General features: G+C 40.4%; 1 protein-coding gene across 1 annotated transcript in view; it reads right to left on the bottom strand.

The window, feature by feature from the left end:
• The window catches only part of HAO1 (hydroxyacid oxidase 1), a 49630-nt gene extending 29635 nt beyond the window's left edge, over nucleotides 1-19995 (bottom strand). The window contains exons 1-2 of the mRNA XM_028113020.2: nucleotides 19859-19995; nucleotides 13553-13704 (exon numbers count right to left, since the gene is read on the bottom strand). Of these exons, the coding sequence (XP_027968821.1) occupies nucleotides 13553-13704; nucleotides 19859-19995 (289 nt within the window). The remainder of the gene's footprint in view (nucleotides 1-13552; nucleotides 13705-19858) is intronic.
• Nucleotides 19996-20938: the final 943 nt, after the last annotated feature.

Below are 20938 nucleotides of genomic sequence, written 5' to 3'. Positions count from 1 at the left end.
TGCTTGTGTTCCCTCTCTCGCTGTGTCTTTCTCTGTCAAATAAATAAATAAAATCTTTAAAAAAAAAATCTCCTTGTATTCCTAAGAAACACAGACACTCCACAAAGACCATTAAAAAAAAATCCTTAAGCTATCACTCTTGCAGGAAGTGTCAACTTTCACAAACATTTTGCCCGCTTCCCCTGGGTAGGCATGTCCAGAGAAAAGCAAGGCCAGCCGATGGCATCTATTTCCTGAGTCTCCTGGCTCTGGTACTAATGACTCCTGATGTTGGAGTCATTATTTTTCAAAGATTAAATCATATGGGGCTGAGATTTTGAGTCAAGGATGTTCAAAAGTCTAAGTAACCAAGTTGTAGGCATTTAATAAATGTTTGGTGATTTAATGAATTTACTCCAAGAGAGTCTCCTAAATGCAAGAAGAATATCAGAGTCTGTGCTGACATTTTATGAGTTGAGGCTAAGATATTACTCTCAGGAGAGAACAGGAGCAAAACTTAGAAGGCTTCATGCTCCTTGGAACGTATATTCCTGACCACTGTGATCCCCACTCACTTGTGATCATGTGCCGTGATAAAGGCAAATTACTGATGAATTACAACCATGGTTTTCAACACAGCTTATGTGAGAATGAGATGAGGGACCCTGGGATTTTGCAAGGAGCATTCCGAGAGACAATCACAAATTTGCCTGTTAAAACATTGAAGCACTTCCATTCCAACTGGTAAATAACCATGGCTCTGAAGTAAATGACCCTCCTTTCTGAGTCCCTTCAATGTGGCATCACTCCCTTCTCTCCTCAAGGAATCCCTGGATCCCCCCTCCCCAACATGTACATTCCAGAAATTTAAAGGTCAATTCCTGGCAGAGCTGGGGGCATTCAGAATGCTGTTAGAGCACTAGAAATGAGCCTCTGAGCATCTCTTCTAATCGGTTGAAGGGCTTTGTTGTACTGGTTGCTAAATATTTCATATGTCATTTTTGCCTGAGAAATAAACATAATTCCCTTCTAGCTCACATCACTCTTCTGGGGACAAAAATTGCAGGCTTGATTTGATAAATGACTTGGCATAGTCAGACTTTGTTAAGAAAGTCTAAGTAGAGTTATCCTAGTCCGGTGCTTGAAAGCACAAATATTTCTGAAGTCCATTTTCTCTCCCTATTCATTTTCCACAATGAAACTGACCTCTGGCTCTCAAAACAGCAACTCTCAGATTTCATTTTAAAGGGACAGCAGTGCACTTGCATGGTATGACGTAAGACTCCGGGGCATGCTGCTTTTCCACAGCTCTTAGCAAAATGGAGATCACATCTGAGGTAACAAAGACAAGGCCTGGCTCTTGCTCTTAATGTTGATCCAATTCTAAAAATCTTGGCTTTCATTATAGTCAGCTTATCCTAGAGATAAAGTGTCCAGGAGGATACACCATCAAGTAAACACTGATCCCATATGACATTCCACAATTCTATTTCCTTATTTCCACTCCCTCCCTCTTTTATCATCCTTAAGATATATTTTCAAGAATAAACACCTAAGAGGTGCCCAGGGTGGCTCAGTTGGTTAAGTGTCTGTCTTCGGTCCAGGTCATGATCTCAGGGTCCTGGGATTGAGCCCCGCATCGGGCTCCCTGCTCAGTGGGGAGTCTGCTTCTCCCTCTGCACGCTCTCTCTCTCTCTCTCTCAAATAAATAAATAATCTTAAAAAAATAAACATCTAAACTTTTAATGCTCTAGATGTATTCAGATTTTTTTTTTCTCTTCTTTACTTAGGGACACTGGTAATACACTATTGCCATTGCTATAAAAAATGCATATGAGATACATACACGCACATATCACTAAAAGAGACATGAGTAAGGTTGTGGACATTAAAGCACTGAAGATAAAGCCCTAGAAATGACCTAGGTGATAATATATATCTCTTGAAAAGACAACACGATATAATGGATTGAGTCAGAAGGCCTGAGCGACTGTCCCAGCCTTGCCACACGTGAGGCACGTTTCATCTGCAAAACATCTATCACCACAGCTGCTTTCTTGTCCACTTCATGGCATTGCTGGACAGCCCACTGAGGCAAGGTTTGTGAACATTTTCTGCGTAAATTCTGAAGCCATGTATTATAAAGGGTTAAGTGAGAGAATGCCTAACACCATTTGGAAAAAGAAGTCCTAGATAGGTAGCCTTAGAAATTTAGAATTTTGCCAAGGACCTGGGTTTCTTATCATTGCTCATAATCTTCTCCACACCCAGCTTTTCCCTGTGTTGGTTTTGATCAACATACCCATTCCTCTTTGCAGAGATCGCATCAAATGCTCACTACCTTAAGCAAGAAAGCTCTCAAAAGAGAGCAGAATCTTCTCCAGGCCAAGGAACTCTGTGATAGGGCTGATATAGGAAGAGAATATCAAAGCAGAAAATCCCTACATTGCCGGGGTACACATTCCTTTGGAAAGCCAGGGACAAGACAACAGCAAATAATCCAAGAGGTGCGACAAAAACATGCCTTTCCCCACCCCCCACCTCTACCCCTTACCTGTCTGCAGATTTCCAAGAAGGGTCTGCAGAGTTACCTGAGTAGATCTGAGGGACTGGCTGCATTTGCTTATCAGGATAAAAAATTTTTAATTCTCACTACTTTTTTTTGTTTCTCTACTTTATTTGCAATAAAACTGTAAGTATAATAATATGGATATAAATGAGTTTAATATCATTGTTTACTGTCACCCACAATCCTGCCCCTCCCACACACCCCAGAATGGGCTATGGGCTAGTGGAAAATATTGGTGCATTCTGTTTAAGAGAATCCAAGTTATCCTGGGACTCACCCATTGCAAAGTTTTTTATTAGAGTTAAATCACATGCGCTAGGGTGGGGAAATGCTACAAGGGTCTACAATAATCTGCCATCAGATTAAATGTAGTTCTGCCTCCCCAAACTGCCATTCAGTAGAGTTAACTCAATTTTCTACACTACGGAAACTGTAATCAACCACTGAGGTTTACATCAACTCATCTTAGATATAAATGCAACCACCTCTGGAGTCGATATAAATCCTAAACTCCAATGTACAATGATTCAGCTGGGCTAGAACAGGTAAAGAGGTTTGCAAAACTGCAGGAACTGGCAGAATGCCCCCTATGGCTAAGAAAGGCAATCGTGCCTCTAGATGTTGGCAGGGTCTTGTTTTCCATCAAGCGTTAATGAAAACATTTATTTCTAATCTAGGCAATCTGGATGTAGGCGAGAGAAGAGAGGAAAACTACTGTGGACTTAAACTTCAGGGGACGCTAAGCCTGCCTGTCCAAGTTCTTTACTCGAAAACCGGGACCTTTTTTTTTTTTAAAGATTTTATTTATTTATTTGACAGAGAGAGACACAGCGAGAGAGGGAACACAAGCAGGGGGAGTGGGAGAGGGAGAAGCAGGCTTCCCCCGGAGCAGGGAGCCCCGATGTGGGGCTCAATCCCAGGACCCTGGGATCATGACCTGAGCTGAAGGCAGACGCTTAACGACTGAGTCACCCCGGTGCCCCGAAAACCAGGACCTTATAGCAAACTGACCAGGGGTGGTAAGGTGGAGACTGACTGGCTCCCAGCTTGCCAATTGCCAGTCATCTCCTGCCAATGCCTCTGTCTGTCCTCTGCACTGGTGTGCCTTTGAGGAGGGCACAGGTAAATGTGCCACATTTTCTTCTGCGTCTTCTTCTAGTTGTGAAGTCAAGGAATTAAATCGCATTATAGTAAAAGCCCCCGGCACATTTCACCGTTAGCAGACGTATTTTATAACCTTGCTTATTTAGAATTTGCCCAGCTTCCTAGGGTTTAGGTTAGAAGCAAAAATAAACAACAAAATAAAAATAAAATGGCAGAAGATGAGGGAGAGAGAAGTTTCTCAAAGTTGAGGCAGTGCAATTTACTGACTATGAAGTAGCTTCCAAATGTTTAATGTCCAGTCCAACAGTCTCACACATATAAATAAGATGTCGAATCACCAGAACAAACTGAAGTTTATCATGCCAGGCTTGACAAGAAGGGGAATGATAATACATCTGAGAATGATATTCACCCACAGCTACCACCATCACCACCACAACAGAGGAAAATATAAACCAGTAGTTATCAGTGGGAGTAAATGTCTATTATTTGAAGCATTAATTCATGTGGGTCAAATCATATTCCCAGATTAGAGCAGAACGATTAAGCAATGTGCTACTTTGGGCCCAAATTATTTCTTTGAAAACAGTTCTCCTTTATGGGAAAGGTGAGTTAAGTCTCCAAAATTGTGTGTTTAAAGGAAAAGGGGGCAGCATGATGAAAGTGTCTAAAGTTATTTATAGGTGCCTTTGATTAAAAAGCTCCTGCAAAACTTAGTCACCAAGACAGCTGTGCTGTCTTGTGAAAATTATGTTGAGAAAATGCATTCTGTCCTCTGCACAGGAAGTCATTGTGCAATGGGGAAAATATGCAATGACAAAGTACCAGGCAGTTGTGTGGTTCGAAACTCAGAGTCTGACCCACTAAAGTGTTTGCATAAATGTGCACCCTAACATCCACTGGCTGTATCATCCTTTCTTCACACAGGAACTGCCATTTACAGACTTATTAAAGAGGTGGTGAATATTATGGTCTGCATGGCTAAAATCACTCTTGCGATTACTTAGAAAAATAATGTTGTGAAATTTCCACTACAATTCTGCGTGAAATACTTAGAAACGGTCAAACAAATCTTAATTTATGATTTAGAGAACCAAAGCAATTTCAACACTGCCAAGAAAGACCAGGAAACCAGAGTTCATCTTTCCAGTGCTTTCAAGATGGTCCATTGTCTGAATCAAGAGCAGTTTAACCTTGAGGGATCACAGGGTCATGGCACTTGCAGAGCTGTTTTTGATTGTATGGAAAGATTTGCAAGAAACAGTTAGTCCCAATGACATCCGTGTTCTCCCTTTCCTGCATCCACTTTGTTTCTGAGGCAGAACTCTGCGTTAGACTAAAACATCATCTTTACTGTAATGATCCCCAGGTTATTATTCTGTCATTTTATTAAGTTGTCAGGGCTTGGCATAACTGGCAGATCGCATGGAGACCACACCATAGTGAGATGTCTTTTAGGACGGGTTCAAGGAAGATCAAGGCTGCCCTTGACCTCAATCAACCTCCCAAGGCATAACAACCTCGGTGTCAGGACACACCAGGGAGCCTCTGACTTCTTGCTGTCATGCTTTAATGTCATCAGGCACACCAATCATTTGAGAAGAAGCAATCTCAAGCTCTTCAAGATAGCTGCCCAAGAGCTTAAATTCTGGTGTGAGATACTAGAAATCGGACCATTTGATGTTGGGCTTCAGTGTAGTAAGAGTCTGTTTTTACTAGCTGTTTTTGATTGATGAAGTTTGTCTTAGGGCAAAGTGATTTCAACACTGAATCTATCATTTTTGGAAAATTTTTAGATGTCAGTGACCCATTTTTATATATATCTCTGCATATATACAAAGAAGGTCCATAATCCTTTAATATATGTGTCTTTAATATATGTGTGTGTGCACGTGTGTGTGTATGTGTGTGTGTGTATATGCACACATACTGTATGTGAGTCGTGTATGCAGAAAGAGAGGGTCCACTGAATTTTAATTGCTGAAAAAGAACATCCAAAACATAAAGTTGAGCTGAAATAGGTTGAAAATAAAGGTGAAAATAAAAGAATTGATTCTTTTTTACTACAATGAAACCAAGAGGTATTCCTTTCCAAATGTTTAATGATGTAATTTGGACAAAAATTTAGTGAACTGTCCTTTCTTCTTATTCCTCCTTAGTTTTGTTTCTTCTCAGTGAAAATGGATAAAATAATGGGATGAAGACAAATAACTGGATCAGACTCTAGAGTGAAACAGATCTTGGTTCACACCCCATCTTGATCATGGACCAGCCCTAGACTTTGGTCAAGGGCGTCCTTGTGCTCCATTGTCAAATGAGGAGAATGATAAATGATAATTAACTCACAGGTCTATTGTGAGGATTAATGACAGGACTGTAAAGTCCAGCATCTGGTGCATAAAAGGCACTCATTTCAGAAAAAATAAAAGTTTCACTTAAAAGAAATCTCATGCTTTTCCTGGATTTAGGTAAAATTGAGAATAATGGGGATATTTTCCTCATAGGTATGCTGAAATGTATATCTACTCGGTCACCTAGTACAACACATAAATATATAAATCAATAAAGCTTTCAAAAATACATCATTTGGGTCTGGAGCAAAGGAAATGACAATTTTTCTTGCTGAATGGTCTTTCACTCAATGTTAAAGTCGATCACTTAATCTCGGAAAATCCAGAAAATTCAACAGCTAACGCTCTCACCTACACTCTAATTCAGTTCTTTGGGGTCTGTAAGGCTCTTTGTGTTACTCTGCAATCTGTTCCACCTGCACCTTAATAGGTGGTCAAGTCATAGCTGAGTCCCAAAACTTCACTTTGGAATGTTCTGGCCTTTTAGGCTCAAAAAGAAAGTGTTTAGATTTAATGGTTTTATGGCCCATCAAATCCTGTGTGGTAGCCTCTAATTGCATCCAGGGGCAGGAATTTCTTTTAAAATCTTTTTTTTTTTTGACAGTTTACTAAGGATTTGTTAATACGCTGAGCATTCCTGGAACGCGGTAGGTGGGTTTTAATTTTTCTCTATTTGAGGTCCCGGCACTCCCTCATGTGGCGCTTGCACAAATAACAGTCAGAAGCAAACGGATGAATTAACACTTAATCTCTTCTCTTTCCTCTAGATTCTTCATGTTTAAATGAAGCAAAAGAGCTCGTGTAGTTCCATGGAGGCTGAAATAAAATTTCATTACAGCCACAGTGCCTAACACCAGAGAGATTTCCATGATAATGTCCTAAAAGCCTCTGTGGTATAATAAGCATTTTGTTTCTTCTTTGAGAAGTCAGCGATGCTTTACTTCTATTGCAGGATGGGAATTTCACCTAAGGATACTACCTGCTTTTATATGGCCCTAGGGCTCATGCTTATTGATATTTCCTTCACTATGCTGAGTATTTGTAGACATGATTCTGTAGTCATCCCTGAAGCTCATAAGAATAAAACGCAAATAAAAAAACAATCTAATAGAGTTTCAAATGGATGTGCCATTGTAAGTAAAGGCATTTATATGGCTCCAAAACTATTATAACAGTTGTCAATTATCAAAATGTTAACTAAATCATCTAGTACAATAAACGTCTTCTTATTCATAACATAGTACATGGCAAACTGCTCTCCACTCAGTGTTTCTCAGTTTCCTTCCATTTTTTTTTAAGATTTTATTTATTCATTCTTGCAAGAGAGAGAGAGCATGAGTGGGGAGGAGAAACAAAGGGAGAAGCAGACTCCACACTGAGCAGGGAGCCCAATGTGGGGCTCGATCCCAGGACCCCGGGATCATGACCTGAGCCGAAGGCAGATGCTTAACCGACTGTGCCACCCAGTACCCCAGTTTCCTTCCATCTTAAAAGACTTTTAGGAGTTGTTTTTGCTTATTTTTTTTAAGATTCATTTATTTTAGAGAGAAAAAGAGAGCGCAAGTTGGGGGAGGGGCAAAAGGGGAGGGAGAGAGAATCTCAAGCAGACTCCCTGCTGAGCACAGAACCCAACATGGGGCTCAATGGGGGGCTCCATCCCATGACCCCGACATCATGAATTGATCTGAAACCAAGAGTCAGATGCTTAACCTACTGAGCCACCCAGGCGTCCTTTTAGGAGTTTTAATTTTTGTTTAAAATTCAAGCTCCTTTATTTATGCTCCTGAATTTTGCTCAAGACCCGTATTTCCTAATGAGTTTCATAGTCTGTGGCTTATTCCATCCTCTCAAAACTAAAGGGATAAAACTATAAAAACATAGAATGTTTGCAGTTAATATTCCAAGACTATAACATAGAATTTGCCTTAGGGTTCTTGCTGCAGTTAATGATACTTGGAAATATCAGTCACTGACCAGGACCTTATAAGCAGCATTGCACAAGTGATTAATAACCCGGAACAAGGTATTTATCCTCTGCAAGCCTCAGTTTCCACAAGCAAGGAGTTGGAAAATGATCCTTAGGGCTTTGGATTCACATTTGAAGATGCGTAAGACATAGATGAGTTAATAAACGTAAATTGCCTGACACACATTGATTGCCAAATAAATGTTGGCTATCATCATTTTTCATGAAAGTTAGTTTGTGTGGCATAAACATCTATTTGTGTTTTCAGCAAGATCCAGAAATAAAAGTGTCTTCTTGTTTTCCTCTATCCCAAGCATGAAGCTATGAGAAATGAAAATCAAAGGCATGCAAATGTTCATTCCAGCATCTACGCTCTCCAGGACTGGCATGGAAGGCAGGGGGTAGAGGAAAGGGGTGGGATCTCAGAAGGGCAGCAGTCTACCTTGAATGGTTTCTCTATTTCATGGAATCTTAAATGGGGACAGAATCATTTATTTATGGCCTGGGGAAAAAAATGGTAAAGATCATCTTCCTGTTGGAAATTTTCTGGTTTTGGTTTCCAACATTTTCTCATTGTGGAGATTTGGTCTTCTTTCTTGCCTTTGTTAGCAGAACTCCTTCTTTAAAGAACTGTCCTGTCTGTCCTGCCGAACCCCAGCATGCAACAGGAGTAGCTCTGTGCTCAGTGACACACCTAACTTCCCCGAGAGCCCTGGGAACAATCCTGACCTCCTTGGGGCATGGTAAGCAAACCACTGATCTTGCTTAAGCAGCTGACTTTATCAGTGAGGAAACGTAATCCTCCTAGAGAGTGAAAATGACCTGCCACAGAAGTGCAACTAGTTAGTGGTGAATTTCCACATAAATCAGGTGTCCCAGCCTGACAGCCCAGGGGACACTCGTAGCCCACAAAAGTATTTGCTTTGGCCCACACGTTATTGCCCCAAACAGTGTTTTAGAGAATTTTTGATTTATTTGCCAACATTTAAAAACCAGGAGATTACACATAAAAATCAAGGTTTCTGGCTTCTCTTGAAATGTTGGAAGATTTGGCAACCCCACATCCTCATTCCCTTGGGGCCTTAGTTAGCTAGCACTGAAATGCGGCTGCCCCCGTCCGTGGAACCTGCAATCTCCACCACGACCGTCTCCACCACTGATCCTGCATTGTTGTTTTCCTAACTTCATCCCTCTTTGGATATTTATGTTACCAGTCTGACCCTCAGAGCCATTTTTGAGGTTCCTGCGTAAAGCTTAAAGCAAAAATATCTTCAGCAAAGCAAAAAGGGCGACTTTCACTCCCATCAAAGTGTGAATGGAGTGTACTTTTCTGAAAGCAGTTTTTTAATATGTGGAAGAGATTTTTGGGACCCTGAGGGGCAAATAAAAAGTGCACCCCATTTTGGGAAGCTTTTCCCAGCATTATTCTCATGTGATTCTCAAAGGACCCCCCCAGAAGTAAGGGCTCTTATTCAATTAAGGTTGCCAGATACGGCAAATAAACATATAGGATGACCCAGCTACAAAGGATTTGTTGTTTATCTGAAATTCACATGTAACTAGCTCCCTGTGTTTTATTTGGCAATCTTATATTCACTGCCATTTTGAAAATGAAGAAAGAGTAGCTCCATCGGTCACTCTTCAACTACAAAGCTGAGTAAGAAAACAGAGCTCTCTTCTCGGGCCCAGTTCACACCGAAGTGGTGAAAAGAAAGTCCAAAGACCCTTGAAGCAGGGTTCTGTGAAGTCTGGAGAGCCAGTTGAGAAGCCAAGATTGTGGTACTGTGGCAACTTCCACAACTTTCTGGACGCCCATTCTAATTATTCAAGCCTGACCGTTCCCTGGGAATTTGAGTGGTCCTCACCTTGGTTTGCATTCTTCCAGAAGCCAGCAATGAGACAAAGATATGAGTACAAGTCTTGTATTTGGAAATATTCACAAGGTGAGTTTAAAAGTGAGATAGGGATGGGAAGGCAGTCAATGAAGGGTGTATTAATGGGCAGGAAGCGCCCAACCTTCCTATCCATCTGCCCCCGTTGCCAGAGAAAATGCCAGGCAAAAAGTTGCAGGTTCTGATAGGAATGATAAAGAACAGGGGGATATATCCCAAGCACCAACAGCATCTGCTCCAGGCATGCATGCTTTCTTTCCTTTCAAGTAACCTATCCATCCCACAACTAAAACATACCAACCAAGGAGCACTCCTGGTCATGAGCTGATCACCATCAGCTTTCAGGGTTAATCTAAATATTAAATAGACCATCCATCCATCCATGGCAATTGGGCCATAGAAGAAAACCTTAGGAATGTTGAAATCCTTAAAGGAGGTTTCTACCATAAATCTGGATATAAACTGTGATGTCACTGCCCTCACAAGAACCTGATCCAGGATCTTAGATTCTCGAGGGTATTGTGTGACCTTTCATTGCCAGTTCCTCTGTGTTCGCGGTGTCACCACCCCTCTGCATTCTTAACTGTTTAACCCTGTCCCAATACCGATGATGTATCCCACTCTCCTGGGGGACCTGCTTTGTATGCACCTAAAGCAATAAATCAATTACTTTTAGGGGATTGTAACTGACAGAATAATGGGCTTCCTGTCATGACTTTGTATGGGATTTTCTGGAAATGGAAAGCAGCACAAGGTGGTTAGGAGTGAAGATTCTGGAGCCAGACTGCCTAGGCCTGAATCTTGTTTCTGTCGTATGAGTTGTGTGATCCTGGGCAAGTTATTCATCTGCTGGGTGCCTCAGTTTCCCATGTGTCAAAGGGGCTTACTATAGCACTACTTCTTTGGGCTGCTCTGAGGATTCAATGCTTTAATACTTGTACTGTACTTAGAATAGCACCTGGAACATGGTCATTGCTTTGTAAGGAATATTCCAACAGGAACTTAAGAATGCCTCCTGGTTAGTGCTGGGAGGAAATAATGTTGCACAAAACAGTCTTATCTAGGCCATCAAATCATAATTTCTAAGTGAGCTTTCTTCTCATTTTTCTTTTCATCCCGTCCCCACCAAAAATAGGGAGCCCTGATCTTGGAACCATCGGAAGAGAGGTGGAGAGTAAGTCCTGTCATTTACTGGTCAAGAAAACTGCTTTCTCTGGAGCTCTAGCTCTTTGCCCACAGAATGAACACAGTGACGCCTGTCAAGTGTCACATAAAGGAATATATACAAGTATTTGCAGTCTCTGGGGTTTGTCGTTGCTGTTTTAACCAAGTGAGCTCTGCTCATTGCCTTCTCTTATGTCCTCTCCCTCACCACCATTCTCCTCATGGTCTCTTCTCCATCTTTTGCTCAGTGGTTATTGGTCCTGTCTTACAAAATAGTTCAAAGGGAATTTAGTAAGTATGGACCCCAAATAAGAAGAATATAAAGTCAGGAGTAATCCTATCACTCGTAAATAAACACATGTAAAATGGAGTCTGCATTCTTTACCTTAAAACATAAATGTATTTTAGGGCCTTACTATGGTTTGTAACTGCTTTTTAAAAACTATACCGCAACATCTTTCCATATACTCTTTCTCTGATATCATTACAAAAATTAATCCCATTTCTAAGGTACCCTGTTTTTTACAACCAATCTCCAATTATGGGACACTTGGGTAGGTTTTTTTTTTCCTAATTTTTCTCCTATCAAAAATAAAGGCATGAGAATCCCTGCAGAAATGTCATTCTTCAAAGTCATAATTATTTCCATGGAATTTCTAGAAGAGGACTTAGAGCATCACATGGAATTCACACCCTCAAAGCTTTGGTTAACAATTGTCAAATGATTTTCTAGAGATACGATTCCGCTTTACGCTCTTCCTATCGGTATTTGAAAATGCACACTTTCCTTCCACCCTCCACACACCGTATAATCTGAAAATAATAACTTCATATTCAGAAAATAAAATATATAGTTATAACTTAACATTTATTTGACAGCTAGGGAAAATGAATACTTTTCATATGTCTATTGGCCATTTTCATGTGTCCAATTATGAATTTTCTATTTGTCTTTTTCCACTTACATCTTTTCATCTCTTTGGGGTTAGATGTTATTTCATTATTCAAGTATAAGGGCGCTTCACACGGAAAGTTCATTAACACTTTGCAGCCTCATAATTTTTCAAATTTGTTTTGTTTGCCACTTATTTTTTCAATTTTTATAGAACTTTGACAGCATGGAAGTTTCTGGGGTTTGTGTTGATTTGTTGGCTTTTGTTTTATTTATTTATTTTTAAAGATTTTGTTTATTTATTTGACAGAGAGAGAGACAGCGAGAGAGGGAACACAAGCAGGGGGAGTGGGAGAGGGAGAAGCAGGCTTCCCGCTGAGCAGGGAGCCTGATGCGGGGCTCGATCCCAGGACCCTGGGATCATGACCTGAGCTCAAGGCAGTCGCTTAACCAACTGAGCCACCCAGGTGCCCTGTTGGCTTTTGTTTTAATGGTTGTTATCTATGGAATTCTTGGGAAGGCCTCTCTCACCCCAACTGTAAATGGAAAGATACTGGTTTCCTTCTTCTTTTCCCCTTCTCCCTGCCCATATTTCAGGATTACCATAGACAAATGGCTGGGGCCCCAAGACCACTTCTCTGTGTGTGGTCCTAGAATTAAAAAAGTTCTAGACTCTAACCTAAGTCTGTCCAGCACAACCACTGGGTCATGCTGATATCCCTGGCAGAATTCTGTGGCAGACATTTCAAGAAGGGAAGTAAATCCATAAGATCTGTGATACTTTGAACTAAAATGCTTTAAAATAGTATTTAGTTCCTGCTCTTTGGACCTGAATTTCCTTCCCTGCTTAGCATCAAAAGAAGTCAGATAGAATTCATTACCAACTTTTATATGAGTTTCTGAAGCAGAGTGGGGAGATTTATCACTGTGCGTACCTTTTCAAATGTTCGTAGTTGCTAGGGGACTGGCAAGTTAATAAATTAGCCCTAATAAGGAATTTCTTTACATCATATTTGAATTTCTCATCTCTCTCTCGTAAGGCAGAAATACTCTATTGGGAATATAACCCATTCATAAAACAGAATAGTGGTCCCAAACCATGACAGAAAACTCAACCAACCGGGTGTCTGCATCTGCTGTTTCCTTGAGAGAATCAAGTTGTTTGGGGAAGCAGGAAGGGCTTTGAAATCAGGTAGCTATGAGGTTGAATCCCATTTCGGCCACTACCAAGCTGTATGACCATGGGGGAGTCAATTTCTCAGACCTCCATTTTCTGAAATGTGGATATTAATACACGTAATATAACTAAAAGCTATTGAACCACCACTCTGTGCAAGGCACTATTTTAAGCACTTTATATGTGTGAACTCATTTAATCCTGACAGTCACTCAAGGAGATGGGTACCATTTTTATCCCCACTTTATAGCTGATAAAACTGAGGCACCAAGAGTATCTTGCCCAGAGTCCTAGAGGAGGAGAATGTGCAAGAACAGGTATTTGGATGGCAGCGTCAATGAGTTTAATTTTTGTGAGTGTAAAAATATCCAGGGAAGTGTTTGCTTGATGCATACAGAGAAAGAAGTCAACTAAATGTTAGTCCTCTTCTGTCCCTTTGGGTGAGACTCTCTTCCTACCTCGCACAGTTGCAAGCTCCCCATCCTCATGAGCCATGCACTGCATGGCAGTAGCTCCAGCGCATATTGGCATGCTGACCCTTTGCCCCAAAATGGAAGTCGACAGGTCTACCTCAGCAACATTCCGGAGCATCCGTGGATATAGCTTCCATCTAGAATTAAAAAAAAAAAAAAAAAAGTTTTAGAATTCTAAAATCATCACCAAAGCTTTGACATTTCATTTTAGTTAGAAAGAGAAAATATCCTTTTATTTCTCCCATTTGGCAAACTACTTTACAAAGTTAAAGAAAAGGGGCATTTTTCATGTTTGTGAAGATGGCAAATTAGCCATAAGAATAATGGATTTCACAAGTTATTGTTCTTAGTGAGGTGTAATTAACATATGGTAGGATTTGCCCGTGCAAGCTTTGACACACGCATGCGATTGTGTATGTGCCAAGACAGTCCAGAACAGATCACCATCTTGAAAAATGTCCCCATTTCCTTTTGCAGTGAAACCAATCCCCTAACCACCACTGATACTTTTTCTGTCCATATAGTTTTACTTCACAAGAATATACAAAAGGAATCATATATAATGTAGCGTTTTGAGTCTGGCTTCTTTCACTAAAAGCATAGTGCTTTTGAGATTCACCCATGTTGCCAATTCGTCCGTCATCTGTTGCTCTTGGTGGATGAATAGTATTCCGCTGTACAGAGGTCCCCCAGTCTGTTTGCCCATTCCCCAGCTAAGAGACATTTGGAACATTTCCAGTTTGAAGCAATTATGAATAAAGCCGACTATAAACACTCACTTAAATGTTTTTGTGTGAACATAGCTTTCATTTCACTTCCTCCAAGTCATTCTGAAGATGGTATACAAAAACATGGAAGGCAGATATGTCCAGTTTGTCATATATATATATATATATATATATATATGTATGTATGTATATAACAGACAGTAATTGGAAGTCGACAGTAATTCCTTAGGTAATTACTTTTAAAATTATAATGTGGTTTCTTGGAAATTCTTAAACTGAAGTCAGTATTCATTGAAATATGGCGATGAGGGGAGATAATTTTTTTTAGTTTCCTCAAAAAGGTTATTTGGCAGAGACTGGAGTTTTGGCTTGAAGAATTTTTGACTCCTGAACATGATCTTAAATGACTCTTCCTGCAATTCTTTTGTGTTACAGTGAAAATGATCAATAAACCAAGAACCAAAATTTTAAGAGTAAAGTTTAGAGGAGAACAAGTTCTCTTCCTTCTTAGCAAAATTTCTATGTCCTATTGGTTCAGGATTATTTCTCTCATTAGTCACTGATTAGAAGGGAAGAAAGTACAGCCCTATTTCTAATGAGCACTAAGACAATAAACATGTGTATAAGACCCACATACATACCTAACCAGCCCTCAGCTTTCATTACCTAGATTGAGCTCTGCTTCCAGAGAAATCGAGATTTTTAGTTAATATAGTGAAGTGTGATTTAGAATTGGAGTAACCAAAATAAATCGAACCTCCGAAGTTTTAATTGCAGCCTACTTCCTGTAGCGGACGAAGAAATTCTGCCTTCCTGTTGCTTTGGGTCCGTAATCTTACCCTTCTTCACATAATAAAGTAAATACATCCAGCCCTTGAAATGCATAATAAAGAAGTTTTACTGTGCGATTTCTCCGTAATTCCTTTGAACATCATAATTGTCATTATTTTTTGTCACACCACGCGCCTTGCTGCTGGAAGTCTTTTCTTTTGGACTGACTCTCACAGCATGCTTCTTTGATCTCCATTGGGGGGGGGAGGCAGAAGCCTTGAAGAGAGTTTTTATTACCAATCATCTCTAAGTGTATTATTAGAATGAGAGAAAAAGGTTTTAATAGCCGTTGGCAGGCTGGCCTTGGAAGGCATTAGTATTTACTTAGAGCTGAGGAAACAATGAGCATTTTTACAAAGGGCACACACAGAGCTGCAGGGCATCAGCTGTGTGTGTGTGTGAGAGAGAGAAAGAGAGAGAGAGAGAGAAAGGACATTGTTTAATGTTCAGTTCCTACATAGAAGGCAAGGCTCAGTCCTTCTATCTCCAAGCAGTAGCTTTATGCTTGTCCACGTGGTGGCGCAGTCCCTTTAATAACTGTGTGTTCTCCCCCTCAACACTCCTTTCTGTTCTGAGGGTGACACTACAGAGACTCACAAACCAGTGAACAAAATGCAATTTTCACACAAAATTAGGTAAGGTCAATGGAGTGGAAAGTGTAGGCTCTCCAAAAAGTTCTCCACATTTTGATATTTTCTGAAGAGCCATTACAACTAACCTTGTCAGGTAAATCTAATAGCTTTCCAAGTCCCACCTGACCCCACCCCCAATTTAAATGATTTTTTTCCCACAATCTTACAGAAAATCGCAGCCGACTATAACCTTGGACTGTGCTCTTATAGGACCTCCACTTTGGAAAAAAGATATGAAGATCAGCAAAATAATTCAACCAATTGAATAATAAACCTCTTTCAAAGGATGGAAAATAAGATGCCTAAGCAATGGAAGTGGGGTAGAAGGGGCGATCCTTTCATAGGGCTTTTGACCCACACCTCACAACCAACAAAAGTCTCACATTTAATTTACAAAAAAAATGTGGTGATGTCCACATTGCCATGATGGGATACTCTATTTGAAGGAAGACACTGAACATCCAGCTTTAAAGTCATGTGCTGTTACTGAATCCCATCAACTGAACCCAGTGAATTAATGTTTCATAAGTCCTGTAAGACAATCTTATTGCATCCCAATTTCTCCACATTAATTTTTTACTCTAAGCATTTACATCAAATGAAATATATGTAAATACATATATCAAGTATATAAAATAGCACAATTTTTGTAATCTCCTTTTTTACCTTTCATTCTTAATATCGTGAGATCTTGAAAACATTTAACTGGATGGCCCTCAACCTCTGAGGTATTGCAGTAAAGGAGTAAGGAGGGCAGGGATCTACGTCTGAAGAAAACACTGCACAGCAAGCAGTGCTATATTTAAATAGTCAAGCCAATTTTTGAATGCCTTGGTGTGTAAATGGGTTTCGGAAGGCCTGTGACCCTCCTGACAAGGTGTATAGTTGTGCTTGCGTGTGTGTGTGCGCACGCGTGTCCTCATGCGTGTATAGATTTGCCAACACTCGTATGGATAAAGAAGTCACAGCTCTGAGGTCCAAGATAGAGGAAGCAGAGGAGAAAGGGAGGACAAAGGGTAGGAGGAGGGGGAGGAGAGAACAGAGCTGGGATGTGAGACCTCTTGCCACATGAATCTTCAAAAAGAAGAGGCAATTAGCTACTTTGCATAACGCAAGAGCAAAAAGCAGCTTACTCTACTCACCTATCATGGAAACCATCTTGTGGCATTTACACCTAGGAGGAGAATACTTATAATGCCGCAGGGGAGTTCAGACTGCTTCTCAAATATTAAAGTGAGAGAAGGTTATCACTTTTCCATCTGTTACTTAAAAGAAAATCATGCCATTTTCAGTGTGAGGAAAGAAAGGAGCTTCATTTTCTAATATCATCGGGACTTCTAGATGCCCCAAATTGTAGAATTAGTTTCCACTAATGATAATTTCACAAGAAGCCACAAAGTGCAGACCATGATTGAGAAGGATACACTAAGTTCATTTGTAAGAGAAACACGTACTGTGTTGTTCTTTGTTTTTTTTTTATTTATTTATTTTAAGTTAACCCCAATCAGGTCAGGCCAAGCAAAATGTAGCAAGCTGACATCTGCTGTTCGCTTCATGTTCACAATAGGAAGTTATGCTCTTCAGTCTGGTTCCATCTATTTGACTTTGTCCTCTTGCATTTTATTTTATTTTATTTTATTTTATTTTATTTTACTTTATTTTTATTCTTTTTTGGCTACAATAACATTAGAGTCCCAAGTCTTACCCCAGAAATGTTTACAAGCAAGTGCGAGGTCACATAAGTAAGCCAGGTCCCCAGAAGCCAAACCGCGGTTGTCAGAGCGGGAGCACAGAGATAACAGCGGTCACTGTGAATGACACTTTGTTGTGCTTGTGGGAGGGGGAGCTGGATACCCTTCATAAATGTCTTTAAAATGCCCTGACACTGTGTCACAACGGGTTATCTGAGGTTTGGTTGTTTTGCAGTCTTCATTTGAATCAGAATGAGAGAGCTCAGATTGGTTTTCTTCATCCCATCAGCCCAAAGCCACCAGGACCCTGGCAGGAAATCTATTCTGAGCTCCATGTCATCAGCTCAATGGTAGAAGGTGAGGAATGAAGGGTCACAGGCAGTTACACAACAAAAGAGGAATTGAAGTAGGCGATGGCCCCTAACGTTAGTTGCAATATAAAAACTCCTCAAACAGTTGATAATAAAATAGCATCAACCGACCTCCAGAGCTGATTAATCCCCATTTTTTTCACTTTCAAACTGAACAAAAGAGAAAGGTCAAGGTTCATGGAAAGGACGGCATTGCAAACTCATTCGCATGATCTGTGTTCTGTCCTGAAGTTACTTAGTACGTGCATAGGCCAGGAATATTTAACTGGAGTACCATGTGACCTGCACAAGCATGAGGCATTCCTCCCCTCCACAAATTGGAAGTCAACACTGTCTTCTATGTCTCACAAAGTTTCTAGAATTTCCAGGGTTGTAGAGGTGTTTGTATTTGCTGCAGCCCTTTGCTCCCTCTCTAAGGCCTCTACTGGGTACATTTTGGGGACACTTTGCATCAATTCAACCCACCAGTGTTATGGCGGTCAAAAATCAATGTACATCCATTGGAAGGTAAGCTCCCATGAATAGGAACTTTGTCTGGTTCATTGCTCTATCTTCAGCATGTAGTACAGAGTCTGGCCCATAGAGATTCCTAATAAATGTGAGTTAATTAATTAAGTAGCATGAGGTGAAGGGGGTTGAAGGGTGGGTCAGGAAATAGGTGATCACCTGAGCATTATGACCTGAGAAATTCAAAGAGACACCAACCTGTCAGAGGCCTGAGATTTCCTTAGTTAAAGTGACCTATTTGGGTTAAAGTGTTGTTTTCAGGAGACTAGTAAGAGGTAAGCCACATTATCTGATGAATAGAACCACTATGGGCCTAGGAAGGGACATCTTTCAAGAGCAGAAAACTTTGAAGAGGCCCAAGACATTAAATGATTGAAAAAAGATCATACAGAATTTTAAGCCCCTCTGCTCTTAGTCAACTTTTCCTTTTCTTCCTCTTCCCGAATTTGTGAAGCTCATGTGGGTTCCAGGGAAGATTTGAAACAAAGTTAAGGCTTATGGAAGTTTGGGGGGGGAATCCCATCCTTCACCCCATTCTCAGGTTCCTGGGGGTGCATTGGTGCTGCTTGCCAGGGACCACTTGGTTAGAATAATCTCTCCCCTAATTTACACATAGAAAAGTGATTTCTGAGAGATTTTTCTCTAGACTGACAAAGCCAAGAAGGAAGGCAGAGTCTTTCCTCTGGATATTTTCTTCCTTTTTTCTTTAATTTATCACCATCAATGAACACCCACAATATTCGCTGGCTTTACTAAAGGCTATAATGTAAGATGGATGAGCCTGAAATCGTATAGTGTATCGAGGGCTCTCCTCCCCTAGCCCAGCAAATAAACCATTTCATAACTGCTGAGAGAAAAACACTCCTCTAAAGTTATTTTGTTTCTTATTTTTATTACAAAGAGAAAATATAAACCATGACACCCACCATGTTGTGCTTTGAAATATGAAAGGCAAGGAAAACTAATTTGGGAATAGAGGTAGGTGAAGCACTTTGGATGAGGGATGAAATAGCCAAGTTGAAAGATTAATGCTATGGAGACAAATTGAAATCTAAAGTGAAAGTTTAGACAACAGTAATCAAAATGAATGATAACGGAAAGGCGGCAGGATGGGAACATTTGAGGCAACAATCTGATCTGGTTCAACCAGATATGATGGCTATCTTGCACTTAATGCTAACTGCTTCCTACACCATGAGCGATGACCCTCCCTCTTATACTCAGAGAAAAAGAATAGAGACTCATCAGACTGCATCACTATTTTTATACACAGTTAAATTAAGTATCCACGTAATTCCATGTGAGGCAAATTAGGGTTGGTTTTGTCAGTCAATTGTTTGAGATTCCCAGGCTTGGGATATTTTTAAACAATTTAATAGCCCAAGACTTCTCATGGCCCCAGGAGTTTTTTACCTCTCTACTAAGCATCCATCTAGACAAATAATTTCACATCATCAACATTAAAACTTGGAGATCTTATTTTGGTAGGATGTCCTCATATAATTTTAAAACTATAAATAAATTTTCTTACCTGGAAAATGCTGCAACATTATCAGCCAATGTTTCCTGGTCATTTGCCCCAGAAATATAATAGTCATATATAGACTTCGGAAGTACTGATTTAGCATGTTGTTCATAATCACTGATACAAATTAACCGTGTAAACATTTTCACAGGTTACTGTCACCCCAGGTTTGGTTTTTTTTTTCCCTGCCTAGCCTTCTACATCCTGATAATTCCACTATTTGTCAATTATTAATAGACTTTTTCCAAAGTTCAGATTTACTTCTCTGTTGCTTACATTAAGTGAGCAAATATATGCTTAGATTTTGCAATTTCACTTGCATCTGTCTGCCAAAGAACAGCTACCCCTAAGCCATGAGAAGGTGGGGTTGGGGAGGCAAGAGAAGGGGATTAGTTGTCTGTCACATCAAAAATTAAGGACGTAGAGAAGTACTTGAATGAATCCACTCTTGGCACAGTTCTGGCTAAGGCTGCTTCTTCTGCATGGTATGTGCGTTTGCTTGGAACCCTGAATGGGCTGCCCACTCATTTTTCTTCCACATTTGGACCATGAACATATCATGTGACAAAGAGCTTATGGAATGAATGAGGCATCCAGTAAAAACAGGGTCTCTATATAATATAAAATTCAGCTGATTATAAACATTTGGCTTTAACAAGGAACATTAAGCCCAAATTTATAGCTTATTCTTAAAGAGTCTTGTCTCACTCTGGGGAGAATATAGGGAGGTGCCATTCCAAAGACCTTGTGGTCTCAATCTAAAATTTCACTCAATCATGGAACACTTGGGGGGAAGACTTGTATTATTAAGACATGATTCACAAAGCAATGGCTTTGACATCAGTCAGACCTGGGTTTCAGTCTAGGAGCCTCCACTTGAAGCTGCCCACCAGCCATTCGGCAGCTGAATTCTAACCGCCTACCTCTGTAGGAGAATGTTCTCTTCAACTTGGACCCTGCTTTTCCATCCATTGGCAGACCACAGTGCTAAGGAGTCAATGCTCTAGGGGACAGCCCTCCATCAAGTCCTCAACCAAGGACTCAAGGGAGTTGGTGCATAAATACCCCAAATCTCCCACTTCCCTA

The sequence above is a fragment of the Eumetopias jubatus genome, unplaced genomic scaffold (genome assembly GCF_037043125.1).
Source record: "Eumetopias jubatus isolate StellerSeaLion01/CBP00866 unplaced genomic scaffold, mEumJub1_p1.0 scaffold_9, whole genome shotgun sequence".
Classification (NCBI taxonomy): Eukaryota; Metazoa; Chordata; class Mammalia; order Carnivora; family Otariidae; genus Eumetopias; species Eumetopias jubatus.
This window is presented reverse-complemented; position numbering and strand designations above follow the sequence as displayed.